The sequence below is a fragment of the Monodon monoceros genome, unplaced genomic scaffold, assembly GCF_005190385.1.
Source record: "Monodon monoceros isolate NGI ecotype Baffin Bay Population unplaced genomic scaffold, NGI_Narwhal_1 Super_Scaffold_21, whole genome shotgun sequence".
In the NCBI taxonomy this organism is placed as follows: domain Eukaryota; kingdom Metazoa; phylum Chordata; class Mammalia; order Artiodactyla; family Monodontidae; genus Monodon; species Monodon monoceros.
Window position 1 is genome coordinate 101,750,725 of NW_021703778.1, and position 26,265 is coordinate 101,776,989.

At 41.9% G+C, this 26,265-nt stretch overlaps 1 protein-coding gene across 2 annotated transcripts in view; it reads right to left on the bottom strand.

The window, feature by feature from the left end:
* STXBP6 (syntaxin binding protein 6) overlaps positions 1-26,265 on the bottom strand; it is a 261,893-nt gene that overhangs the window by 172,135 nt on the left and 63,493 nt on the right. Inside the window, exons 1-2 of one of the 2 annotated variants that reach the window (XM_029239468.1) lie at positions 22,759-22,893; positions 20,061-20,249 (exon numbers count right to left, since the gene is read on the bottom strand). In XM_029239468.1, the coding sequence (XP_029095301.1) occupies positions 20,061-20,249; positions 22,759-22,870 (301 nt within the window). In that variant the 5' untranslated portion in view covers positions 22,871-22,893. Of the gene's footprint in view, positions 1-20,060; positions 20,250-22,758; positions 22,894-26,265 lie in introns of those variants that run through there. The other variant, XM_029239469.1, reaches the window with a different exon arrangement.

Here is a 26,265-nt window from a genome sequence, read left to right on the forward strand (position 1 = left end):
ATAAGGTAAAATTCACAGGTTCCTGGCATGAGGATGTGGACATATCTTTGGGAGCCACTATTGGTCCTTCGGTCCATGATGCTCCCTCTGTTTACTGTGCTGTAGTCACACTGGCCTTCTTTCTGTTTCTCAAGGTTGGCTTGCTCCCTTCTGTCACATGGAGCAGAGAATGTTTGCCTGTAGCCCCTCGGTTCCCCGCCCCTTCCCAAGACCCCTAAGTAAACTCTTTTCCTACCATCACATCCCAGTTAGTCACTCGCTTCCTCCTGAAGACATCAAGTTCTGCTCTATGTTCTCTTTCATAGTAACCAACTCAATATTTTATAGCTGATTATTTATGGCTGTCTCTCCATCTCAACACCATAAATACAGATGACCGTGTTAATCAATTTTTGGTCCACAGTAAGATCTCAATAAATATTTATTGAATGAATGAAAAAGTAACTTGAGCTAAATGGTGGCCCTAAGGCTTAGAATCACTGATACTCATAGCAGAGGTTAGCATCTTCAGAAAAGACAGAGAAAAGGCTAAGGGCATGAAGACGTGACGTGTGTAGTAAGTACTACTTGCTCTCCTTGGGTGGGGTGGCAGGGCCTCAGAGAGGGCTGGAAAAGAGAGTGGGTCCCAGTGGGGGCAGAGGATGCTTGCAAAGGCTGCCGACTCCCAAGAAGAAAGGGAACAGCGAGCTGGTCACTGGCTCTTAGACATGAAAGTAGCCAGTTCTTTTCCAAAGAAAACCGGCCCATCTACATTTCCGGCATGCATGGGACGGGTTGCCAAATCTCCTTAACTCAGGGAACAACCAGGGAAATAAAATTATTTCAAACCCTAACTGCTTCCTAAGGAGGATAGGTCCTAATAATGACTAGGGTTGTTTTATCTCCATTTTGGTTTAAGATGGGTTTGGGTGAGTCTTCAAATGGGTTTGGTTAAGCAAGGGGAGGGGGTAGCACTTGAAGAAGTCCTGAATTGCTCTGCCTGATGGCAGGAGAGAGCAGGCTGAGGAGGAGAGGAGGTCCTCTAAACAGAGCCCTACACTCTTCATAAAAAGGCGGCTTTGAGAGAGAAGTCCCGTGGGGAACAGAGGGTGTGTTACCCGCTGTCAGTACCTGAGGTAAACACCCTCTCCCCCCTCTACTAAGGAAACTTCACGGTGTCTACACTGCTCACTAATGCCCTCTGCTAAGTGAATCACCCTAAGTGAAGGTCTAACAGAGCACTGAGGGTCACAGATATGGAACAGGTATGAGCAGGAGACAGGTGAGGAGAGACCAAGTGCTATCTGGGTCCCACGGTAATTTACAACCTCTGTGTGCGTGTGTGTGGTGGGGACATGGGTCATCTTTCCTGTAAAATGAGGTTGCTATAAGGCAGTGCAACAGTGGCACTAAAATAAATGAACAATTCCCTCTTAGCTTCTGGTGACAGAGGAATATTCTCTGAGGAGAGGGACACAGCCTGACACAGAAAGCAGTGGTTTTAGGAAGCATGGAGGTTAAGTGCTCAGGCTCTGGAGACAGAAGGATCTGGTTTGAGTCCCTGCTCCAATACTTACGGGCTCTGTGATGTGAGGCAAGTTACTGGACCTCCCTGTTGCTCACTTTCCTCATCTGAGCAAGGGGATAACAAGCAACCACGCCTCTCTGGGAAGAGTATAGGTACAGACAGATAGATACTCAATATAAATGTATATGTGTATATATATTTAATCCATATATATGTGTGTGGATTAAATAAGATCATGCATGTAAGTTGCTTAGAACAGTAACTGGCATATAGTAAGTGTTCAATTAATGTCATTTGTATTGCTGTTCCCATCTGAAAAGTTCTTTTATGCTCAGCTATTGGTCTATAAAAATTAAGTTGAATGTGGCAGGAAGGGAGAGTAACATCCTTAGTAAGATGCCTAACTGGTCACCCCCTTCCAAATGGTCAAAGGACTAGTGGGATGCCTAGTGGACAAACGTTAAAGTGATCGACCCCCCTGGGGGCTGGTGCCCCACTCGACATGGGAGTCCCATGTCTGATGCCAAAGCTCCCACAAGCCACGCGTCCAAACTCTTCCACTCCAGCTGCCACAAGAGCCACCCATCCTGCCGTACCTTCTCCATCTTCATCACACAGGTGGAAGGGAAAGGGTTAAAGTGTATTCTATTTTTGGATCTGGCCCCTGGGGTCCTGGCTGCCTCCTTTGCTGATAAGGACAAACAGGTTGCAATGTAGGTACCCCAGCCACTCTGGACACATCTACGGGGTGAACTGGTAGCATGGAACTCTCACCACCAGGAACAATTAGACATTAAGCCCAAATGGCAAAGTGAGATGGAGTCATAGCCCTCAGTGGAAGCAAGCTGGGCATAAGGCCTATGATGGGCAGTCGGTGGCTGTGGTCAGGCTGCTCCTCCAGGCACAGCATTTCTCAGCCTGCAGGTGGTTCCAGGATCTGGCCCCGCTTCCCTCAGCAAGTTCTTCTCCACAGAGACCAGGGCCAGGGCTCCAAACCAACCAGGTGGACAACCAGGAGACGACAACCACAGTAGCAGCAGCTGTCATGCAACCCACCTAGTACGTGCCAGGAAACATACCAGGTGCTTCACACATATCACCTCTAATCTTCACAACCACACCGAACGTTCGTCTTTATTACCTAGGAAACCAAGACTCAGAGAAGAGAAGGCACTTGCTCAACATCACACAGCAGGTATCAGTGCAAGACTCAAGCCCAAGCCTGTTTGACTGCCAAGGCCCAGTTCTTTTCTCCACTATATGAGGCAGCTACTAGCTACCGATCCCCATGCGCCTCCAAAAGCACAAGAGAGAGTTCAATTTCCAACTGACAAACAACTGGGTAACTGAACACGAAGAAACCACTGCCTACCGGGTATTTGATCATGTGGGTCAATGGAATTAAGGGAGAAAACAAAAAAAACATGGCACCTTTGAATAGACTGGAGTTACACAGAAAAGAACAAGCCCTCAGTAAGGAGCTAGGACCAAGTTACAAAGGCTGGCACACCAACAGCCCAGGGCTTCGCTGCTGCCTACTGGGATGAAGGGAGTGATACCTCATCAGGGACACAGTTGAAATGCTACAGACTAAGTCGTCAGAGGCAGGCTTTCACTCTGAAAGCTTTTAATGGTAGAAAAAAAATCCAAATGAATGGCATTAGCTTGCATAAAAATGAACATGGAGAAAATAGAATGATAAACCAGAAGTTGGTTTTCAGAGGTTTCTTTTATATCTTTAAAGCGTGTTATCAAACTGCAGGGAATCCAAGCTCTTTGGAGACTGGTGGCCCAGCTTAAAGCCATGGCTGTGTACAGACTTGTGAAGGCTGCCTGCTGCCTGCGGGGGTTTAAGGCTCTCCACCCAAACAATGACATTTTAAGAAGAAGAAAATTAAAATTGACAGTATATCAGCTTAAAAAAAAAAACTCACGCTAAACGACCAAGCAAGTGTCTGTGTGCTTTGTTCTTGTAACACACGGATTGACTATTCCTTCCAAACAAGATACCAGAACTTAGCTCTTAACAGAGACAACACTCATGCTAATGCCAGGGCCACGGCACTTGGTGTCAACAGGTAGCATAGCCATAAAGCAGTCGGGTGGGTCCCACTGTTTTCTTCCCTTGAATGTACTGCTGTTTAAGCATTCAAGATATCCTCAGGGCTCTTAAGCTCTCTTAGGATGGAGCTGCATTTTGCACGATTCTGTGCGTGTGTACAAACACACAGACACACACCCACACACACTAAGCTTAGCGTGCTGTCAACCAGCATTCACTGAGGTCTCTGGTGTGCCAGGCTCTTGGCAGGTGGCCTTGTTTAACTTGCACACCAAACCCACATATGAATTGTACCCCCACTGCGTAGCTGAGGAACGGGACTCACAGGGATCAGGTGCATTCTGTGACCCCAGCTAGAAAGGGACACGGCTGAGCTTCGAACAGAGCTGTGCCTGAGCCCTCCTGTGTTTTCACCACACCAAACCTTTCAGCATATTTAATGATGTTAAGTATCATCCAACCTCCTCGCTTTAAACTGAAACTTGTCACTTATTTGCTCTTCAGAAAAGATGGATAATTTTCATCTTCAGAAGGGATACTGTTATACAAGTCAATATGGCAGCGACAAAACTCGTGATCAGGCTCCTAATGTGTGTGTGTCAAGTTCCTCGGACTAGAAACCCTCTTTGGCCCCTCCACAGATTTCCATTCCTGTTGGAGGAATGTGCAAAGTCACCAGCTGCTGCTTTCTTGCCTTTCCTAGTTCAGTCTATGACAGATGACTAATGACTCTTACGCCTTGTCACCAGTAGAAGAACACTTCCAAATGTCAGATGAGGTTGACGAAGAAACTAACATTTATTATATTCTGGGGCCAAGCAAGGTGGTTTATATATATATATATATATGTATCATCTCATACAATGTTTTCAGTTCTCATAATAGTCTACCCAGAGAGCTATTTTAAACCACCATTTTACATAAGTGGGAACTGAGGCTCAGAAAGGCCAAGCTGATTCTCTGTAGGTTACACAGGTTATACGACTAGTCTGTAGTAGAACCAAGATTGAAATCTGTATTTTTTCTGTCTCCAAAACTTCTGCCCTTATGCAGGGTTACTTCTGGTCACTTTGATCCTGGAAATGGATGAAACAGATTATACACACAGAACCAACACTTGATTAGCCATTTCTGGGCCCTAGGTTTTCCCCACTCGTTACGCTATGCGTGACGAAAAGCCTCAAATCAGAAGGGCTTCTGCAACTTCTCGCCAACACGGTGTACCTGACTTGTCGACATAACACAGACAACTCTTATCTTTTCAAGACCCATTAGAGACTTCGGAAAATGATGCTCTACAGAGCACCTCTCATCAAAGTAAAACTTAAAAGTTCTAATTGGACTCGGTGTGGTTAGGCTAAAATTAGAGTAATCCAACTCATAAGTCTAAGTAAGTCATTCCAATCCAAATCTTGTTTCCAATACCGCACAGACCAACGTATTTATGATAGTACTAACTACACTGTATAATGCCAAGCGCTGTATCCTCAAAAGACTTTAAGTATCACCATCCTATTCTTACCTCCAGGCGAAAATTAAACTGGTCACAGGGAAATTTAAACTCATTGCTGCAAGACTCTCCCCCCTTGCTTGTGACCTGTATGGTATCCCCAGTCCAGATTCAAAGAGCTCGTTTTATGCTCAGAGGAAGAAGATTCCTTTCTTCCTCTGACCTCAACATTCACAGAGCTATACTGTAGCTCAGAATAAAATTAGATTTTGGAAGGAAGCGAGTTTGAAATATTATGTAGAAAAATCTTGGCAACAAGATCCCTATCACATCACGGTCTCAAAGCCAGAGAATTTTATCTGTAAGGCTGGCTAACAGTGATTTTTTTTAAAAAACACCACAAACACACTTTTTGAAACTGAAGTAGGCATTTATAATACTAAGTGCCCTTGGTCAGGAAGTCACTTTATGAAAGCGAGTGATGCAAGTCTCCTTAGTATCAAGTTGTGTTTTTTTCTGCAGCACTTTTTGTTAAAATGCAAAAACCAACAGCGGCCAAATTAAATGAAATCAAAGTCCATTTAACAGGCTGTCCTCTAAAATTCAAGGTAAAAACTGTCACCACACAAAAAGGTTCCAAGCAAGAGTCCTTAAGTATTAACGTTGAACAAATGAATGCTTCCAACATGGACATGAGGAAATAAGCACTATGGAATAATGATCAAAACAGGACATCCTGATAAACACCACATGTTTATCCAGTGTGTGTATCAACCCCAGATATAATAGCTGAGAAGGTACAAAATGGGTGATAGAAATTGTTCAATAAATGCACTCAGTGTTACTACCACCACCAGCATCACTAGTCTTAGAGGGGTTGCCATGTTTTGCAAATACAAATGCCCTCAGGGAAGGTATTCAGCTTACATATCCATCTGTAAAGGTTTTCATAAATTATAGTATTTCTCTCCTAACATCTCAGAGCAGTCACTCTGAGGAACTGTGTTTTCAATAGTATGAGTGAGGGAACAGTGGCCAATTGCGATGGGCTGCAAAGGGTATTAGTACCTAAGAGGAGCTGAAAAGGACCCCTGAAGCGAGGAGCCATAGAGAAAGGGGAACAGAGGGTAAACACGATCTCTGAAATACACACTCACAGAGTCAAAGGCAACCCAACCTCAGAACTATGCTATTTCTGGAAACAAAAGTGATACTTTTAATAGGTCCGAATTCCATGGAAAAGGGAATATTCTGACTTATGTTTATGTAAGATGTGACACAGCTGAATGCCTTTTGGAGACCTAGTATTTGAATTTAAGTTCAAAAATTTCTGTCTCAAAGAAGGGTGACATAGCCATGCTCGAAGTAAATGGTCTCTACAACTCTAACCTATGAAGTATAACAATTGACAAAGAAAAATAATTATGTACAAAAGAGGAAATGCACTGACAAACAGAATTGCTCATACGGGAACCAAGGACATTGCTCTATCAGCAAAGAATGAGGCTCCCCTGGATGAATCAATAAACGTCAGGCCCAGAAAGGAAATGTAGGTTTCCCTTTTTTAAACAGTACAAAAGGCCAAGAAGCTTCAGAACTAAATCAACCATGTTGGACCTGATGATAGTGTACTAAAAGCAAAGCCACAGTTGTTTACAGCCAGTCCAAATCAAACCAAACGTTAGAACTGAAAACAGATAACTATCTTCGCCAGATCTCAGTTTCCAAAAGGAGAGCCATCATTTGCAACTACCAAGCGCCAAGCACTGTGCCAGGCCCCTCACCTGTGTTAGGACACTTAGTTCGCACAGCAGCTGGCTCTCTGCCTTCCGGAAAGCCAGGGAATCACTGGGGGTGGGTTAGGGGCAGGAATGGGGCTTAGGCTGATTCCAAAGGGCAGTTTTATGCTCACTGCTTGGGGCAACTACGTCTTAAAGCCAGAAATTTTACAACAATCACTTACAGTCCACTAGCCAGAAGCTGTTGTTACTGTAGCAAAAGCTTCCATCCCCCATGACTCTAGCTGGGGCCCTTCAACCATCTTTTTTTAAAAGCATTTTTAATTAACTAATTAATCAACTAATTTTTATTTATTTATTTTTGGCTGCATTGGGTCCTTGTTGCTGTGTGCGGGCTTTCTCTAGTTGCAGCGAGCGTGGGCTACTCTTTGTTGTGGTGTGTGGGCTTCTCATTGCGGTGGCTTCTCTTGTTGCGGAGCACGGGCTCTAGGTGCAAGGGCTTCAGTAGTTGTAGCACGCGGGCTCACTAGTTGTGGCTAGCGGGCTCTAGAGTGCAGGCTCAGTAGTTGTGGTGCACGGGCTTAGTCGCTCTGCGGCATGTGGGATCTTCCCAGACCAGGGCTCGAACCCATGTCCCCTGCATTGGCAGGCGGATTCTTAACCACTGCGCCACCAGGGAAGCCCTCCAACCATTTCTGACTATGCAGCCCCTCAATAAAAAATTATGAGTATTAACTGCCAATATATGCATGCTTGTAAGTTACAGACTTGGACTACGGCTCTAAAATATTACGGCAATTATAAAACATACAGTAAAGATATAAATTAGAAAACAATTATATTTTAAATAGAAATTCTAACATTTTCTTCTCTTAGCCCAATAGATCAGGCAGTGCATCGCATTTAGAGACAATGACATTTTGGCTTTTCCCCTCGAAAACACTCTCACTGGGCAGTCTCCACTATATGGGTCCCCAAGCCCAGAAGGAAGTGACAGAGAAGTGAGATAAGCCTGCACACTTGGCTGTTACAGGTAACCCACGTCCAGTTTCTTACAATACCCAGACCCTAGAACGGACAGAGCCACTTCCTTGATCCGCAGCTGACAGGTTCTTCCCAGGAGTGAGTGGTACAAGTGAAAAGGAAAGGCACAGAGATATATCCTCCAATTCAGTTTAGCTACGAATCTTATCTCTCGTTGCGGAGCACAGGCTCCGGATGCACAGGCTCAGCGGCCATGGCTCACGGGCCCAGCCACTCCACGGCATGTGGGATCTTCCCAGACCGGGGCACGAACCCGTGTCCCCTGCATCGGCAGGCGGACTCTCAACCACTGCGCCACCAGGGACGCCCCCAGGGCATGTTTTCTTCCTTCTTTTGCCTGACTGCAGCGGTTCTGCGATGTCAGCCAAGCCATCCAAGCCCCTGGGCCTCATTTTTCATATAAAAGTTGGTGATGTATTTGAGAATGACTAAGGATTCTCCTAGCTATAAAAATCTAGAGTTCTGAAAGAAAATTCCTCAGAAGTTAACTTCCCTCATCCTATTTGCTCCACAGGTTCAAATGTTGGATCTGATATAATGTCATATGTGAATGATTAAGGAAACGCACTGAGCTAGGAAAAAAAGCATCATATGTTTGGTTGACATTTACCACTTCCCCCATCCCTCATCTAACAACAGTATAGAAGATGTCGAATGAATTAGTACGTGAAACAGACCAAAAAGATGTGGCGAAGAGCCACCTCTTTGAAGGAACATGAGGGCTGACTCTAGGTAAGACACATGCCTTCTTTTTCTGTAAACACAGTTGCACACACACACGCACGAACACCTGCAAATGCACATGAAAATCGCCTAACGTCCCAATCCTAAAGGGAGCGGGCATCATATGAACCTCAAAGAACTTGATCTAGAGCTATCTTAAATATCACAGAGATGACTAACCAGCTATTAAGCATACAAACTCATAGGACATTTTACTTTTAAGGCGTTCTGGCAGACGTGGGCTTTGAGATAAGCTTATTTTAGCCCACAGAGCACTGAGATTCCACTTGTTCCTACCACTCAGGAGCAGTGTGGAGGCTTCCTCTTACAAGTTATGCGTGTGCCTCAATCTCCTCACCTGTAAGAGGGGTATTTTCTAAAAAGGCAAGACCAAGTTCCTTATTTCTCACTGTGAAAATTGAAAAAACAAAATATCAAGCAACAGATGAATGGTTAAATACTCTATGGCACCCAAGAAGCCATTAAAATTAACCTCATAAAGACTGTATAAAAATTAACATTTTTGTTACCATAAAAATGAAAAGAGAAGACAAAATTGTACCTAGAATATTATAAAGGGGGAGGGGTATTAAAAAAAAAATGTGAAACCGAAACAGCCAATGTCACAATTTTTACATGATTTTTCCCATTTTTTTTCTCTTTTTGGTGGCATTTTATGTTTTTGATAACACATTTACATTTATAGGGAGAAATACAGTTGAAAATTCATGGATCCAAAACCAGTTGATTCTTACCTACCCACAAGGTGGAAAGGATTCTAACCAGAGAAAAAACTTATGTATCTGTGCTTAGTCATATTAGCTGGAAAACTAAAAAGGACAACTCTCAATTCTGTTGCTTCCTCTTATGAAAATGGAAACTGAGATCTCCAGGAATCAAGGCTGGATATATTCTTGTCATCTCAAATCCACTTGCCAAGCTGCTGTAGCTTCTCAAAGAAGCATAATTTTTTAAACCGATATAAACATCAAAATGTAGTTGGGCATAGGGTCTACAACCTAAGCTACATGGGAGCCACATGCGGTGAATAAAAAATAATTTGTGTTAAAACGGTGTGTACGGGGGAGGGGGAGACAGTATGAATATCCTCAGAGATTTTCAATAAAAATAGAGTTTCCATTTTTCCCTTGAAAGCCGACTTTAAGGAAATGTGTAGAACTGAAAACGACTGCTGTGAGAAAAGACCATTCAGGGAGAGTTTCGATATATTCGATGCTCATTAAATGATCATTTATTCCCCTGTAATGTGAACTCTTTCATAAGGAGAAACACTTAAGTGCTTCAAAAATTTGAGATAACGGCATCCCACTGTAGGTTACAACAGAAGCATTTATAAATTGCTCATTTTTGATGATTCTTCAAGTCTGAATAAATCAGAGAAATCTACCCTTTCTTCTTGGTAACTGGGCTGTTAGGTAGAATAAAAACTCCTGCTCAGTGACCTGATGAATTCCAAGGGAATGCAAAGACCACCCAGCAGCATCTTAAACAAACAAACAAACAAAACAAAACCAAAGGAAAAAAAACCACTCCAGCTCACAGGCGGGAGCTCCAGCCCGCCCAGACAGTGAGCCCGAGCCAGCAGTCTCAGCCAAAAGGGATTTTGCCTGATTTTCCCCCAGACACTTCATCTGTTCCACAAAGGGATGAGGTGTGTACAACATGGACCCTGCCCTCTAGGGAATGGCAGTCTGGGGAGGTAAACAGAAAGCAGACTGACAAATACAACCTGGCAATGCTAAGTGCTATCATGGAGATGACAGGGGAGACCAGGGAGAAATGCGAGCAAGTCTCAACACACTAACAAACTGGTCATCTAGTCTCAAGCACCCTCACTGTCCTCGTGGTCATTTATAGCTTCTTCTGGAAAATTCTGCGTGTGGTTTAGCATGACTGTAACTGGCATGGAAATATCACTCGTATTCATTCTCTCTCTCTCTCTAAAGGAAAGGTAACAGGAAAGAGCTGGGCAAACAAGAACTTGATCTGGGCTGAAAAGCTGGGTCCAGGCATTTGTACCAGCCTCTCCCACTTCTGCTGTTTGCTTAACGGTGCACTTGACTGACCCCAAAGGATGTTTGGTTTTATTTTGCTTCAATTTTTCTTTTGATCAGTGAAGACAGGTGTAGGAAAATAACATCTCCCATTTCAGGGACAGGAACTCCACTAAGCCAGTTCTAACTCCCCACCAAAGGGGATAAAGAGACCTGAACACAGGTCCCCCGCAGCCAATATACCCAACAATGTGCAAATATTCATGAGATCAGAGTGAACGTCTTCAAACTCTCAGAAATAGAAGAGCAGTGGGCTTCCCCCTAGTATTGCAGTTTGCGTGGGGCTACCGTATAATTTGGAACAGAGAATTAAGAGAAGGTAGGTTTAGAAACTGGGAGTCAGAATGACCTTGAGATCCCTGGCAAGGGTGGGACACACAGGGGAGGAGAAAGTGAACTTGAGAGGGAAAGGGAAAAAGTATGGAAGGGGAGGTAGGAAAATCCCAAGACAAATCTGGGTTTTCATGGGATTTTTGTCTCACATGACATGGGTCACAGAAGCCTATCAGACATACATTCACATGTTTTCTAAAATCTGCAGAGGAATTACGTTTGTATGGCAATAACAGGTGGATGTCCCATTTAGTGACAAGGTAATAATACTGTTCATAAAGCTGAGTACTTTCTAGGAATCAGGACTTATACATACATACACACACACACACACACACACACACACACACACACACACAGAGTTCAGTTAATCCTCAAAATGCCCTTGGGATATGGATATTATTTCCATTTTACAGATGAGAAAACCGAGTATCAAAGACTTGAAAGACCTAGTACAAGCCAGTATTTTACCCCAAGTCAGTCTTATGCCTACGCCCGTGTTCTGCACAGCTGGGCTGGGAGAAGGCCTGGAGCAATAGAGACCCAAGCGCCTCTGACTGCAACTTACTGATGAATGAACCCCTGATGATGTTTAACGCGAAATACAACAGCAAAGAGCACTAACATCTAAAAGGGGTAAAAACCACGACCACCAAAGAACGCATGGGCATGAATTAAAACCCTGTCTACTGCTAGGCTGCTGTTTAGGACATTGGCCAGGTTCCCAGCACCTTGCCAGCAACATCCCAGAAGGAGAGCTGCCTTAGTTTGCAATCTCCCGAACCTCCACTTGCTCTACCTTTGCAATTAGTCAAAACTAATCAAAACGAAAATAAGTGAATCAGCTGTGAAATCCCTGTTCTTCACAGTGGGCTGTGTGGTGGGAGAGAGCACAGATGGAGTTTCCTTTTTAAAGGAAATGTTTTGGCACTAGCCTCTGTTAAGAGTTTTCCCTTGTTTCCATCTGGTTTTAGTATTGGAACACGTACATGAGAGAATGGAAAAAGAAAATTCTGTTGGCGTGCTAAACCACTAGAAAAGCTAAGGTGGTCAACAGCACATCCTCTAAATCCCTGGAGATTAAAACGCTTTGCACAAGGCATGCTGTCACATTGTTTTTAAGGAAGGGGAGAGTTCATTTTCTTGGGTCCAGGCCCGTCCTGAAAAAAAATTTTAAAGAGTGCACACTTGGGAGGGAGAGGGACCCAGATTTGAGTCTCAGCCTTACCACCATCTAGCTGTCTGCCCCTGGGCAGTGTACCCGCCCACTTTAAACCTTGGCTATTTCATGGAAAGTAGAAATGACAACAAAAGCCACATCACAAAGCTGTTGTGAGGATTAAGTGACATCACATCTGTTAAGTGCTTTGTTCTCCATTTTTGGAGTCTCCTATTCACAAGGCTTTAGAAAAGACAAATATTATTACTACCAGTTTTCTCAGGAAGAGATCTAGAACCATCAAGGAAACTCTAAAACAATTTTAAGGCATCTACTTTTTTTTTTTTTTTTACTGTATAACTGAAGAAAGGTTCGTACATGGCGGTGTCCTTGTCAGGAGCCTCTCAGAATTTCCCCGGGGAATTGATTTTCTCTAAGACTCGAATACATCCGCTGACACTCTCATTCTCCTGTGGGGCTTCCTTAACAGCCTAGATACTGGTGTAGAGGATTGTCACCTCCCAGCCAAAACCAACCAAGCCTAAACTGGTAGGAAAGTAGAGTAATCGTGAAACATAATTATCTCTAAAGATGTACGAGGGAGTGTGAGAAAAGATGCTTGGTTTGGGAAGTCCTCTCTCATATAACTCTTACGCCTAAGAGACAGACAGACAAACAGAGGAGCACAGTGTCTAAGGCAATACAGGCCTAGAATCAAAGCACCTGGGTTTAAATCTCTGTTTTGTAACTCACAAACCGATGACCTTGGACCAGCCAATCGAATTCCGTATGCTCAGTTTCCTCATCTACAAAATGAGGATGGTACTGTTATCTACCTCATTGTCATAAGGATTAAATGAGTTAATATATGTAAAGGGCATAAAACCATGCCCAATATAAGAACTCAATAAATACTATTGCTACTATTAGTATTATTACTACTCCTAATTCATAGGGGGACTGGTGCTTCTCTAACCTTACTGAGCACTGAAGCATGTGATGGGTTCATGGCAGGTGCTACACTGAAGGTCATTTACAAGTGACACCTGGTGGCAACATCCGCTGAGCCAGAAAACAGTGCAGAAGAAAACCCTCTCTACTTTTAACTTCATGTAACCAAGGATATCATTGCAAATGTTTTAATCCAATGTGTCTATGCACATGTCACAAAAGGGCCAAATTCTCAATGTAAAATATAATAGAAGATATTATATTTTTCTAAAATAAAAAAGGATGTACAAAGAATCATATAATCATGGCACTGGAAATAACTGTTTTTGATTGCACTGTTTTCTAGAGCTACTTAAAGTTTTAGGGCTGGATTTACATACCAAATCTCTATAATAAAGAGATAAAAAGCTTACCCTGGGCTTCCCTGGTGGCGCAGGGGTTGAGAGTCCGCCTGCGGATTCAAGGGACACGGGTTCGAGCCCCGGTCCGGGAAGATCCCACATGCCGTGGGGTGGCTGGGCCCGTGAGCCATGGCCGCTAAGCCTGTGCATCCGGAGCCTGTGCTCCGCAACGGGAGAGGCCACAACAGTGAGAGGCCCGCATACCGCAAAAAAAAAAAAAAAAAAAAAGCTTACCCTGATGTATATTCCAAATGGAGGAGAGTCTATTACTCAATAACCTCAGAAATGAGATAGAAGACACAGTACAGGTCAAAACTGTTCAACGTCTTTATGAATTTTGAAGCGTTAGGGAGAAACCTGTTCCTTAAAATATGGCTCACTCTACACCACAAGCCCTCCCGACGTATGTCAGAAAAAATGAGGTGCTGTGGCACTACAAGCATGGCCAATGGGGCCACAAGGACTGGATGGATTTCTGTTACTTCAAAAGTGGTGACCCTGGGACATCACGACCTCTCTGATGAACACTGGTGCCTTTATCTGGGAAAAGAATATACCACCCAATTGGGATAGGGATAGGGATGTTGTGAGGATTAACTGGAATTAAAACAAATGATAAAACATACACAGGATGATTTTTATTTTCTTCTACATAGTATCTGAAAGATTGGTATTTTCAATATTTACTACTTCTATAACAAAGTGTAATAACATATATATCATTATTACAGTTGTTTTGTATTTCTTCTTTCACTACTAATACCTTTGTCCATCTCTGAGTTCACTGTGGATTTCTTCATTTTTCCTGGAGAAAAACTCTTAGAAAGACAGCTCACCACTCCTGAATAAACCATTTCTATCAAGGTCAAATTTCATCTGTCTTGTATTTTTTCCTTCTCTCTCTTCTAATATTTATAGACCTTGTGATGAGATCCTGTCTGACTTTAGAAAGTAGATAAAAAGAATTTCTTATGCCAGATCTCTGACAATTAACTTTGGTTATGCTAATCCAATAGCAACCTATAAAAACTGTCCTCAAACCCTCATAATTGGTTTGAATGTCCATTTGGATTATTAACAACCTGAATTTCTCCCTATATGATTATGTATGAAACAAGAATGAAATTTGCTATAAAATTTCCAAGGGGGTTCAGAATCCTAGAACCTCAGGGCCTAAAAGAAGCTTTGAACTTGTCAACTGAATTGAAGCCCAGAAAAATTCAGAGCTTTGACCATGGCTAGTCAAAAAGAAAAGGACTAAGATGTATTCTTTTGATAGAATTGAGTACCATAAATATATCATTATGTCAAGTACAGCAATAAGACAACGCAGAGCATAACTCTCCAAGATAGTGAAACTTCTCAACCTTAGCTTCAGTATCTCATGCATGACACTTTCAAGATACAGGTAAGTTTCCCCACTACCCCTAGTGCTGCATTAGTAGGGCCTAGGTGGAACCAGGCCATCCATAAAATTCTAGAGGTTATTCTAAGGAACACCCAGGACTGGGAACTACGGAGATAAAGAACAGTATTGCCAAGTCCTAGCCTCCTAATCCCCATCGTTACCTTCCATGGGGATCCATTTACATAAATGGTTTCATCAAAGATCACTCAGAACTTTTTTTTTTTTTTTTTTTTTTACGGTACGCGGGCCTCTCACTGCTGTGGCCTCTCCCGTTGTGGAGCACAGGCTCCGGACGCGCAGGCTCAGCGGCCATGGCTCACGGACCCAGCCGCTCCGCGGCATGTGGGATCTTCCCGGACTGGGGCACGAACCCGTGTCCCCTGCATCGGCAGGCGGACTCTCAACCACTGCACCACCAGGGAAGCCCAGAACTTTTTTCTTTCATAATAAAATTTTGCTCTCTACAAATCTAAAATCATTCTGAAAAGATTAAGATTCTCTGTTTTAAGAACAGAGAATGTTTTAATCACAAAAATTAAAGTTTATGTAAGAGAATGTATTAATTACAAAAACTGAAGTTTCTTCATGCTCCTTCTATGGGGAGCAGCCAATGAAAGATTTTTATCCATTTACGTATATGAAGGGTAGCATTACACATCATGCATACTGAATTAAAACAGGATCAGGAAAATAGATTTTAAACAGGAAATTATGGAATGTTCAGTAGGTAACTGGCCTCTAATAGCAAATTGATATTAACTTCTTAGCATGCTTCTACTGTAGTATTTTTTTTTTTTTGATAGGTAAGAAGTGCACTTATTTAGAGAGAAACACTCTCCACAGACAGTGTCTAGTGTAGTATTATAGACCCCAATTTCATGGAGGGGGCAACTGATTATAGAAATAGTTGTAGGCAGAGCTTGCTTTACAGTTTGAATGAGTTAACAGCTCTAAGTTATAAATAAAGTCCATACTATCATCAGGTATTTAGGAAGCTATCCATTTACATAGCATCTTCCATTTAAGTATCTATTGTGTCTATACTCAGCAATGTGCCGGGTGCTATAAGGAACTATGGAGACACAGATCAGATAGATGGAAACACAGGTTTACATGATACACAGCTGCTTCTGTCTGAGGACTCAAAAGGCCATCTAGGATAACTCCTCATACCTTTAAGGGAGAGGGCTAGCCTCTGTCCATCTTACGGAGCAGACTAAGAAGGTTAATTAATTCTTATGATCATCCCACAAGTGACTCTGTAAGACACTTTTTAGAATCAATTTTACCAAGATATATTTACATGTAATAAAATGTACCCATTTTAAGTGTGTAGTTTGATGAGTTGGTGGTTACTTGTGATACACCCAAGTAAGCACCACCACAATCAACATATAGAACCCTTACACCATTGCAAGAAATCCCCTCACGCTCCTTTGCAATCAATCACCAACTCCACCCCCCGGCAACCACCAATGGGCTTTCTGTCACTATAGCTTAAGTTCTGTCCATTCTAGAATTTCATATAAATAGAATCATACATCATGTCATCTTTTCCATTTTTTTTTTCACACATAACACAAGGCTTTTGAGATTCATCCATGTTGCTGCATGTATTGGTAGTTCATTTAATTTCCAGGTAGCATTCCACTGCATAGTTATAAAAATAATTTTATTCACTCACATATAGATGGACATCTGAGTTCTGATTTTTGGTTATTATAAATAAAACTGTTATGAACCTCTATGTACATGTCTTTATGTGGACATATGTTTTTATTTCTCTTGGGTAAATGCCTAGGAACAGACTTGTTGAGTCATATAAATGCAAGTTTGACTTTATAAACAACTGTCAAATTGTTTACCAAAGCAATTCTATCATTTTTACATTCCCACCAGCAAAGTATGAGAGCTCAAATTGCTCCACATGCCTGCCAACACTTGGTATTGTCAGCCTTTTTAATTTTAGCCATTGCTGAAAAGAGAAACTGGAAACCAACGCTTTAAGAATGTTAATCACAGAGGCCTCTCAGTATGTAAGTATCTGCGTACCATTCAAGAAGCCAGCCAGGAAGTCCAATGAGAAACAATCAAATTCTATCCCAAAGCTCCATGGATGAATTGGAGAGGTTATTTCTCTCCTTACACAATTATAGCTAAATAACTCAAGAAAGATCTTATTTCCTTTGCTCCAGCACCATTTTGGATTCCCCTAGAGAATATACAACCCGCTCTGAAAATAATAAGTCTCATGATCACAGGCCTCTCCCTCTCAGATTATAAACTCTGCCAAATACTGGTGGAAAAAAATTCACACAAAGAATCATTACTAAAAGACACTGGATATATAAAACACCCATGCTTACATGCATATGTTGGCAAACTTTTAAAGCTTTGATACTCTTCTCTTTAAAAAAAGAATAGGGGGCTTCCCTGGTGGCGCAGTGGTTGAGAGTCCGCCTGCCGATGCAGGGGACACGGGTTCGTGCCCCGGTCCGGGAAGATCCCACATGCCGCGGAGCGGCTGGGCCCGTGAGCCATGGCCGCTGAGCCTGCGCATCCGGAGCCTGTGCTCCACAACGGGAGGGGCCAAAACAGTGAGAGGCCCGTGTACCGCAAAAAAATAAATAAATAAATAAAAATAAAAAAAGAATATAACTCTTTATGATGTTTGAAAAGTGGTTAAAAATTATTTGCAGACACTGTCCTAATTTGGACAAATTTTGCCTATTCAAAATGGAGAGCTGGTTTTCATCATCCAAACCACAAGAGTTGAAGGGCTCGGACTCCCAGAAAGCACAGGAGGTTCACACTGATAGCAGGAAGGAACAGCTGTCATTCCAGGGCTCTGCTTTCACTTCACAGCCTCCTATGTGAGTTGAGCTACAAAGACTAAACAGGACTAAACAGGAGACAAGGAGGAACTCAGAATCCAGTTCATCTTTCAAAGAAGCCGCCCTTCCTCTGCCTGGAATGCTCCCTGCACCCACACCATTTCTTTTCAGAACCAGTGAGGCCCTACTTTTCTTGCAGCTCTGGGTTCTCCCAACCAGGTCAAATCCTCCTCACACTTGCTTTCACATCACTATATTTTTCCTCTTTAACCTTTTCCCAGTTAATAATTATGTTTATTTTAGTGAATAAAATATTAATGTCTACTGCTCCTTCCCCAACAAACAAGGTAAGCTTCATGAGTTTTTCTCCTAACTGAACCCCCAGCACCAAGAGTGCTCAGCACATAAAAAGTACTTAATAAATATGTGTGTAATTAATTACTTGTTAATTAAAGCAACATCTTATCAAAGATGTACTGATAGGCCTCTACGCTTTTCATGAGTTCGAAAATAAAGGTGGCTGCTTCTTTCTCGATTACAAGAAAAATCAAACTGCAAAAACACTGTGGGTGTCAAAGTTGCCTGGCCTTCTCCTGCCCCAGTTTCCATTAAATCAACTGCTTAAATGTCAGATCTGCTTTGTCAACCTATCCTCTCAAAATTCAAGTCCATGAAAAGGATGAAGACTTTCAGAACTCAAGACCGTCCTCCATTAGAATGCAACAGAAAAGTAATTCTCATAGTCGCAGGCTTTAAACCTGAAGGTCTTGGTGATTTGTAAAGGAAATGCAGTTATCCAGTAAGTCCCCGGTCATTATCTCGTATGGCAGGGGAAATGGTCATGCTCTTTCACCGGGAGAGGGAATTAGAGGCCCCATATCACTCTTGCAGACCTCATGATCAGAAAGAGGCTGACAAATAACACGTGCCTAAAAGGCAAACAAAACGGCCCTTTTCTTCATCCACCTTTTCTGCAACTGCCTGTCTTCAAGAAATCTCAATGAAACATTGAGAGAATGGAGGTTAATTAGAATATTATGTGTCCCTGCTCATCCCATGTTCAGCTCAGCCCAAATACAAAACAAAATTTCTTTTAATGCATTCTATTCATTATTGGTATAAGCGAAAACTCTAGAATTCAAATTTAAAGATGTGGAAATATTTTTAAGACCTGAACCTCATTAACAAAATACTAGGAAGGTATTAGGAAAGGCTACTTCTTTAGATATTAACTGAGCCCCTATTATATGGCAAGCACTGCTCAGCACACTAAAGGAATGCAAATGTCTTCCAACAGTCACCAAATCTTATTAACCTAATTGTTACTTGGGATTTAAGAGACACGAATATTTCAAGGTCAATTCTCATTCTAACCATTGAAAAGGCATTCTTACCAAAGGGTTATATTTCCATTTTATTTTAAACTAAGATACAGTCCTATTATTATCTCTACATGTTCTTTCTGGAAAAAAAGCTATTTCCACCTTGAAATAAATTCTGATAAACAAATGATCTGAGGCTTAATTTAAAAAAAAAAAAAAAAGCTAAAAATGGGTCTAAAGATAAAGTTTTATTCCCAAGCCACAACTGAAGAAAATTGGAAAAAAGATGAATTAAGGCAAGCCTAATTCCTCCATTGCCCAGTTACAAGAAATATCAGAAATATTACAAATGCTCCAGGTGCTCAGGTTAGCATCACCCATAGTTCCATGGAAAACTTATCCAAATTTCATCTCAAAACACTTGGTATGAATTCACAGTAAGTCCCACAGATATCCTACAATCACAAACGGAAAGAGAAAAAAAGTAATCCCACAAAATTCTAAGCTTAATAGAGCAGATGTCTCTTCCTGACAAGGAACAGCTGTCAGGCAAAGCTGTGATTTATGAGCTGAGTCTACTTTCTCACATTCCATACAGTGTCGATATTTATCTTGAGACCAACTATTACTGATTATTGGCAACTCTTAAGAAAAAGAAAAGTCAATGAAACTCAGGCTGCTGGTAGTAACAATTATGCAAATACCAGGAAGTGTTCTAAAACAAAAAATCTCAGAGGATAGCCCACTTTCTGTCAAGGCCCTAGTGAAGGAAAAGTATGGACAAACAGAAGTGTTTGCCAAACCCTTTACAGATGCTCTTAGTGAAACTGAAAGGACATTAAAATTGCACTTCATTACCTTTCCATACTAGGCAACATCAAAAGCCAAGGCGCCATGAGCAAATAAGGATCAAAGAAGGTAACAGAGAAACAGGAAAGGAATGGAAAGGCAGGTGTATCCAAACCTTGGGCTATAACCCTCCTGGACCCCTTTAAATTAACTGCTTTAAAACAGAAGTTGTTTTAATGATATTCATATCTGATTTTCATTACCTGACAGGCAGATGTAAGTTAAATATTCGCCTTGACCTCCAGTTGCCAAGAAAGGGATCTTTTTCTTTGTCCTCCTCTTGACTTGGACAGCTCCCAGCATCCTTTCATCAAGAGGTGCAAAAATTTCCTTGCTGATGGCAGACTTGGCACTCATTGTTGACCAAGCAAGCAGGGCACGCAGTGAGTTTTCTAAAGAAAAAGAAAAGGCAAGCTGGAATTGGCAGTATTACAAGGGCTCGTATAAGAATGAGCAGCAGATATGAACCAGCAATCCCACTCCTGGGCAAACAGCCAGAAAAGATGAAAACTCTATTTCAAAAAGATACATGCACCCCAACGTTCACAGCAATACTATTTACAATAGTCAAGACATGGAAGCAATGTAGACGTCTATCCATAGATGAATGGATAAAGAAGATGTGGTGTACACACATAATGGAATACTACTCAGCCATAAAAAACAATGACATAATGCCATTTGCAGCAATATGGATGGACCTAGAGATTATCATACTATGTGAAGTAAGTCAGAGAAGGACAAATATCATATGATATCACATATGTGGAATGTAAATAAATGATATAAATGAACTTATTTATAAAACATAAACGGACTCATAGACATAGAAAACAAACTTATGGTTACCAAAGGGGAAAGGGTAGGGAGGGATAAACTGGAAATCTGGGATTAACAGAAACACACTACTATATATAAAATTAGATAAACAACAAGGACCTACTCTATAGCACAGGGAACTATATTCAATATCTTGTAAGACCCTATAATGGAAAATACATATATATGTGTAACTGGATCACTTTGCTGTACACCTAGAACACTGTAAATCAACTAAAATAAAAAAAAAAAGAATGAGCAGCAAGTTGATTCACACATGAAGTAATTTTCAATTTGTGATTTAACCTCTCACTTGCTTGAAATGCATCACAGAATCATTAAAAGTAAGGCCTTTACATTTGTAATAACTGTGAAAAAACTCAAACAAAAAAGGAATACAGATTTACTCGCTGAAAATGACAAACGCAACGTGAGATGAGCAGCACAAAATGAGATCTAGAAAGTGTGTCAGTCTCTATCCCAGCTGCACCTGACTCTAACAGGCAAGTGGCACCCGCCCCATTCCCATCCTGTAAGGACCATGATTTCACATTTCCAGCTGAGATCTTTCCACTGTCTAAAAATCTTTAAAGTCAAGAGTTCTTTATGCAACTTCAAAATCTCCTTTAACTCTAATGTAAACCCATTTCCCTAATTCTATTCATAGCAGAAATAATTATATCATCTTCCACATAATAACTATATATGCAACAGAAGACCATTAATTTAATCACCCTTCAGCTGCTTTGGATCAGGCTAAGTAATTAATCCTTATTTATTAGCCTCTTTCAACGGGTCCTATTTTCCATTGCTCCTCTGCCTCTCATTGCCATGCTCTGGACCCTCGCCAAATTCTCCACAGTTTCCTTCAGCCAAAGTGGACACAGGATTCTAAAAAAATGTCTGACTAATGCCAAGTATTTTGGAAATGTTACCCAGCAGTTCCCACATGTTATGCTCCTGTGGTTAACTGGCAGTGTGTGCCCAATAATTAAGAAAATAAAGCATCGTGTTGCTGACTCCCAAAGAGTCCCCCCCCACACCCTTCAAATTTACATATACACAGTCCCCATGTTATATTTAGTTTTCCAAAGTTGTACTTCCCTAAAGGTCTTGATTCTGCTTATTTGTGTCCATTATATTCAAGGTCAATCTGAATTTTAACCCTCTATCATCCAAAAACTCAGCTGCAACTTGAGTAAATGTTTTCTATTCCATCAGCCTAGTCAGAGTCTATGTCTCAAGCAGTAACCAACATTTGCTCAAGCAAATAACAAATCAGAACTAAAGGTGCAGAGAAGGCCAATGGGTTGGTCATGCAGGCTGTACAGAGCATTCAGAGATCCTGCTGAGGGATCAACAGCACAGCTATATATGGTAACAGTAGCTCAAAGAGCTGGTCAACCTACTGTAAAATCAAGCCAGTTGGTAAACAAACACCTATTACGTGCCACCTCAATGCTCCGCCTAGAGATATAAGAAATAACTAAGATATGCTCCCTGCTCTCCAGGAGTTGACTACTGACTACATCAAAGGTTTCCTTTACATCCAGATGATTTATGATGCAAGACCACGAAACATCCTTCCCAATGCAAGATTCACAAATGCTGCCCACACAGCTGTCCACCTGTAACTGGTCCCACACCTGTAACCTCATGGTAGGAAAGAGATATATTAAAAAAGAACCTTCCCCTGGTTAAAGAAATTTCTCGTGGTTTCAGTTCTGTAGTAGGTTTTCTTAGTGGCAGCAAGAATAAAGAATAAATAGTGTTGGTGTTTATTATCTATCTATACCTCTATCTATACATTATAGATCCATGCCCAGATCTGTGTGCTCAGATCATGCCATTTTATCATTGCCATCAGGTTCTTCATACTAGCTGAGTACAAAATGACGACGGAGTTTCTCAATGTGCTGACCTCTAACTGACACCCTGTGATTTCCTAGAAGTTAGCAAACAGAATTTCCCCCACTGCGATTTACCCCATGACTTTGCTATGCAGGGTGTTATAATTTACAGGGACTTTCTTCTTTTAAAAAAGAGAGAAACTAGTTCTTTTCTAGCTCCAAGGCCTCTCACCTCTCAGCATTTGGGGACACATGAAAGAGAAAGCCAGTGGTAGCACGGTGGCTTCAAACGTCCGATAAAAACAATGTAGAAAGAAAGTCATCTTCCCAAACTCATCAGGCATTCTCTAACCAGCACCTTCCCAACTGTGACAAGGCTTTTGCTTTTCCAACTCAGATTCACATTTTTCAAAACTTGTGGTTAAAAGAAATAAAGAGCTATCATTGTATTATGCAAAATCTGTCAGAGAAAAAAAAAGAAAAGGAACAACATGCATGTGCTACTAAATTTTCAGGAAATCTTGCTCTTCTTTTGAAAAACTGGTAAGAAATGGAAATGGCCTTTTGTTGTTTTTTTTGTATGGATATTCAGCAGCCAAGAACAAAAGAGAGAAAAAAAGAGGAAAAATAAAACCAGTAACTTCACTGACCACAAGTTTGGAATCAGACAAACTTGGGTTCAAATCTTATTTCCAAAACTGAAGACCTGTATGTGGGTAAATCTCTTAAAATTCAGACCCTCGGTTTACTCACTGCAACATGGAGAGAGCTTCACCTAATTCATGGAAGCATTGAAAGAATTAGATGAAACAATGCATGCAAATCACTTATTCTGGTGCCTGAATCATAATGAATGCTTAAAGTGGAAAATTTTTATTACCTCTCCTACTAAGATATGAGAAATAAAAGACCCTCTGAACTTGCAGAAACTAAGTAAATGTAGCCATCCATAACAGGAGGTATTTGTAAAAGAGAAACTCGATTTTATTTACCAAAGCTTTGCTTTTCTCACTCATGGGTATGAAACCCTCTAAATATGGAAAAACAGTTTAACATATGGAGGGCTCTGTATAAAGTGTTATCAGGATGAGCTATTTATAGGTTTCACCCTCAGGAAACTCACTCGCAAGAGACTATCAGGCTCTTTTTTTTTTTTTTTTTTTTGCGGGACGCGGGCCTCTCACTGTTGTGGCTTCTCCCGTTGTGGAGCACAGGCTCCGGACGCGCAGGCTCAGCGGCCATGGCTCACGGGCCCAGCCGCTCCGCGGCATGTGGGATCTTCCCGGACCGGGGCACGAACCCGTGTCCCCTGCATCGGCAGGCGAACTCTCAACCATGCGCCACCAGGGAAGCCCAATCAGGCTCATTTTTATGGGAAATTGTCTAAAGTTTTTGTCCAGGCCAAGGATACTAACAAGCCTGGGAGCACGCGTGTATGTTTTTGATGCCACCTGGAAATGGGAATGGACAGTGGATTAGAAGAGAAAGAATCAGAACGTAAAAGGGGTGCTAATGTAGCTTCATGGAAATAATCTATGAGTGTCTCCCAAACCTGACTGCACATCTGAACCCGGCAAGGAGAGCTTTTCAAAAATGCAGACCCCTGGGCCCCTTCCTTTACCCCCACCAAATAAGAATCTTGGGATCTGTAGTTTAAACAACTCTCTAACTGCAGCCATCCTGACATCTAAGTGAAAAGCTGACAGCCTAACTAAGGAGGAACTGTGGGGACGGAAAGGAGTGTATTCTCAGGAGAGAATACAGGAAGAGAATGTACAGGACTTTTTCTCTCCATTCAACCAAGCAGATTTCTCAGGTCTTAGATCTTCCTACTGGTAAATCAATGTCCAGCCCACAGCTGGACCTCTTTGTAAGGAAAACAAGATGAATGCACAGCGGTGGTACACCACTGACCACAGTTACTCCAACCTACATCACCCTGAAGGGGAGCAGGACATGCCGCCCCGAAATATTCTGCTTTAGTATATTGATTGTTTTGAGCCAAAGGTATCTGAAAAACAGCAAATGTAGGGACAGGCTTTCTCTGAGTTCCCTTTATCTGTCTAAAGACAGATCCTCCAAAAGGAACTCAGTTGTTATAAATCCCCTCTCCAGGAGTTTCATCCACCAAAGACTGATTCTTGTCACAGGACAGTAGACTAGAAGTCGACACCACACTCAGACACACTCTGTCACAAACTGTCACACCTCCTATCTAGTCTTGTAAGGGCCCATTCATCTTCTCTAAAAATCTTTTTCTCTCCCCTAAGAGGTCTACACCCCATCCCCCTTCCCTAATAATATGGTATTTAATCCTGAATTCTAAGCCACCTTGGGAATTATTCATTTTTCCCGGGGTATCTCCCATGTATACACAAGGTATACATGTTAATAAACTTCTGATTGGTTTTCTCTTGTTAATCTGTCTTTTATTACAGGGGTCTCAGCTAAGAACTCAGAAGAGTAAAGGGAAAATTATTTTTCCTCCCCTACAACCCATGGAAGTTTTCTCTCTTCCTGGTCCACAGCTTCTAAAGGCTATAATTACAAAGCTTTCCCATCCAAGAAACCAACCTACAATATGATTTGCAAGTCAAAGCAGCTGGCTGCCTTAAGTGGTAGTTTTGGAAACTAATCACAGTTAGCTTTCCTCTCCCTCAAGCTTTTTCATCTATCTTCTTCTCCCTTTAAGCCATCTAACCCATAACCACTTTTGTCAGCACATTGTTATGGTAGTGAGATGGCCCTGCACCTACTATCCTCCTCTCCAGGAGGAGCTGTAAACTCCAAGGACCTCACGGAGGAGGCAGATGAAGTACGTAAGTTAAGGGGTAGAGAGGTAAGATGTTTTTGCATTCCAACACTAACATTTTCCATTTCCAGTACTTGAACTGACACGTGTCCTCTGTGGTCGAGAGACAAGGAGGAGTGGTAGGAACTCATTAAAACCGCAGATGACCTGTGGTGGTGCACTCACCATCCTGCAGGTGGGTCTAAGGCGGTGGGGGTGACAGGGCTTAAATATTTCTCACCTGAGAGGTAAGCGCCGCCTCTGGTGAAACAGAGGCGCCATTTATTTCGCTTAATATTATTAGATAACAGATTCTCTAACCTCATTCACTTGCCACGCTTCACATGCAATCTTCTGATCATGGTATAGCACTGGCTATGCCAACACAAGTAATCTGGACTGTATGACGATTATATTCCCATTGCCAACAAGTAACCAGAATGCCTGGTTTTACACGTCACCCTCTTAAACTAGCTACTATGACTCAACCCTGAGGTAGATGCACTCAAAACCAGCCGATATCAAGTTTCAGAATTCTGCAAGTTAACAGCAAACAGGATATCATCCCAGAACACTTTTGGGGAGAATCAGCTGGTCTCTACTAGTGCATGGGAACTCTAGTGAGGTGACCTCAAATAACTTAGAAATAAGGTTATTCTCTAAGATAGGACTTCTCTACATTGCCGCTTTGTTTCCGAAATTCTACAAGTACAACTTGACTCTCGCCTTTAATTGGATGACACTAATCATGCACCCAGATCCCATTGCCTTCCTGGTTTTAAATCCATGTGTCTAGCTGGCAAGTGAGCATTTCCACTAAGAGTTAATTTAGACTCAGTCTTGTCTCTCCAACCCTCCAAGTCCCCATAACAACTAACCAATGACCAAGTTCTGTAGATCCAATTTAATATTTCTGGGCACCACCAGATCCTCTTCATCCTCACATCC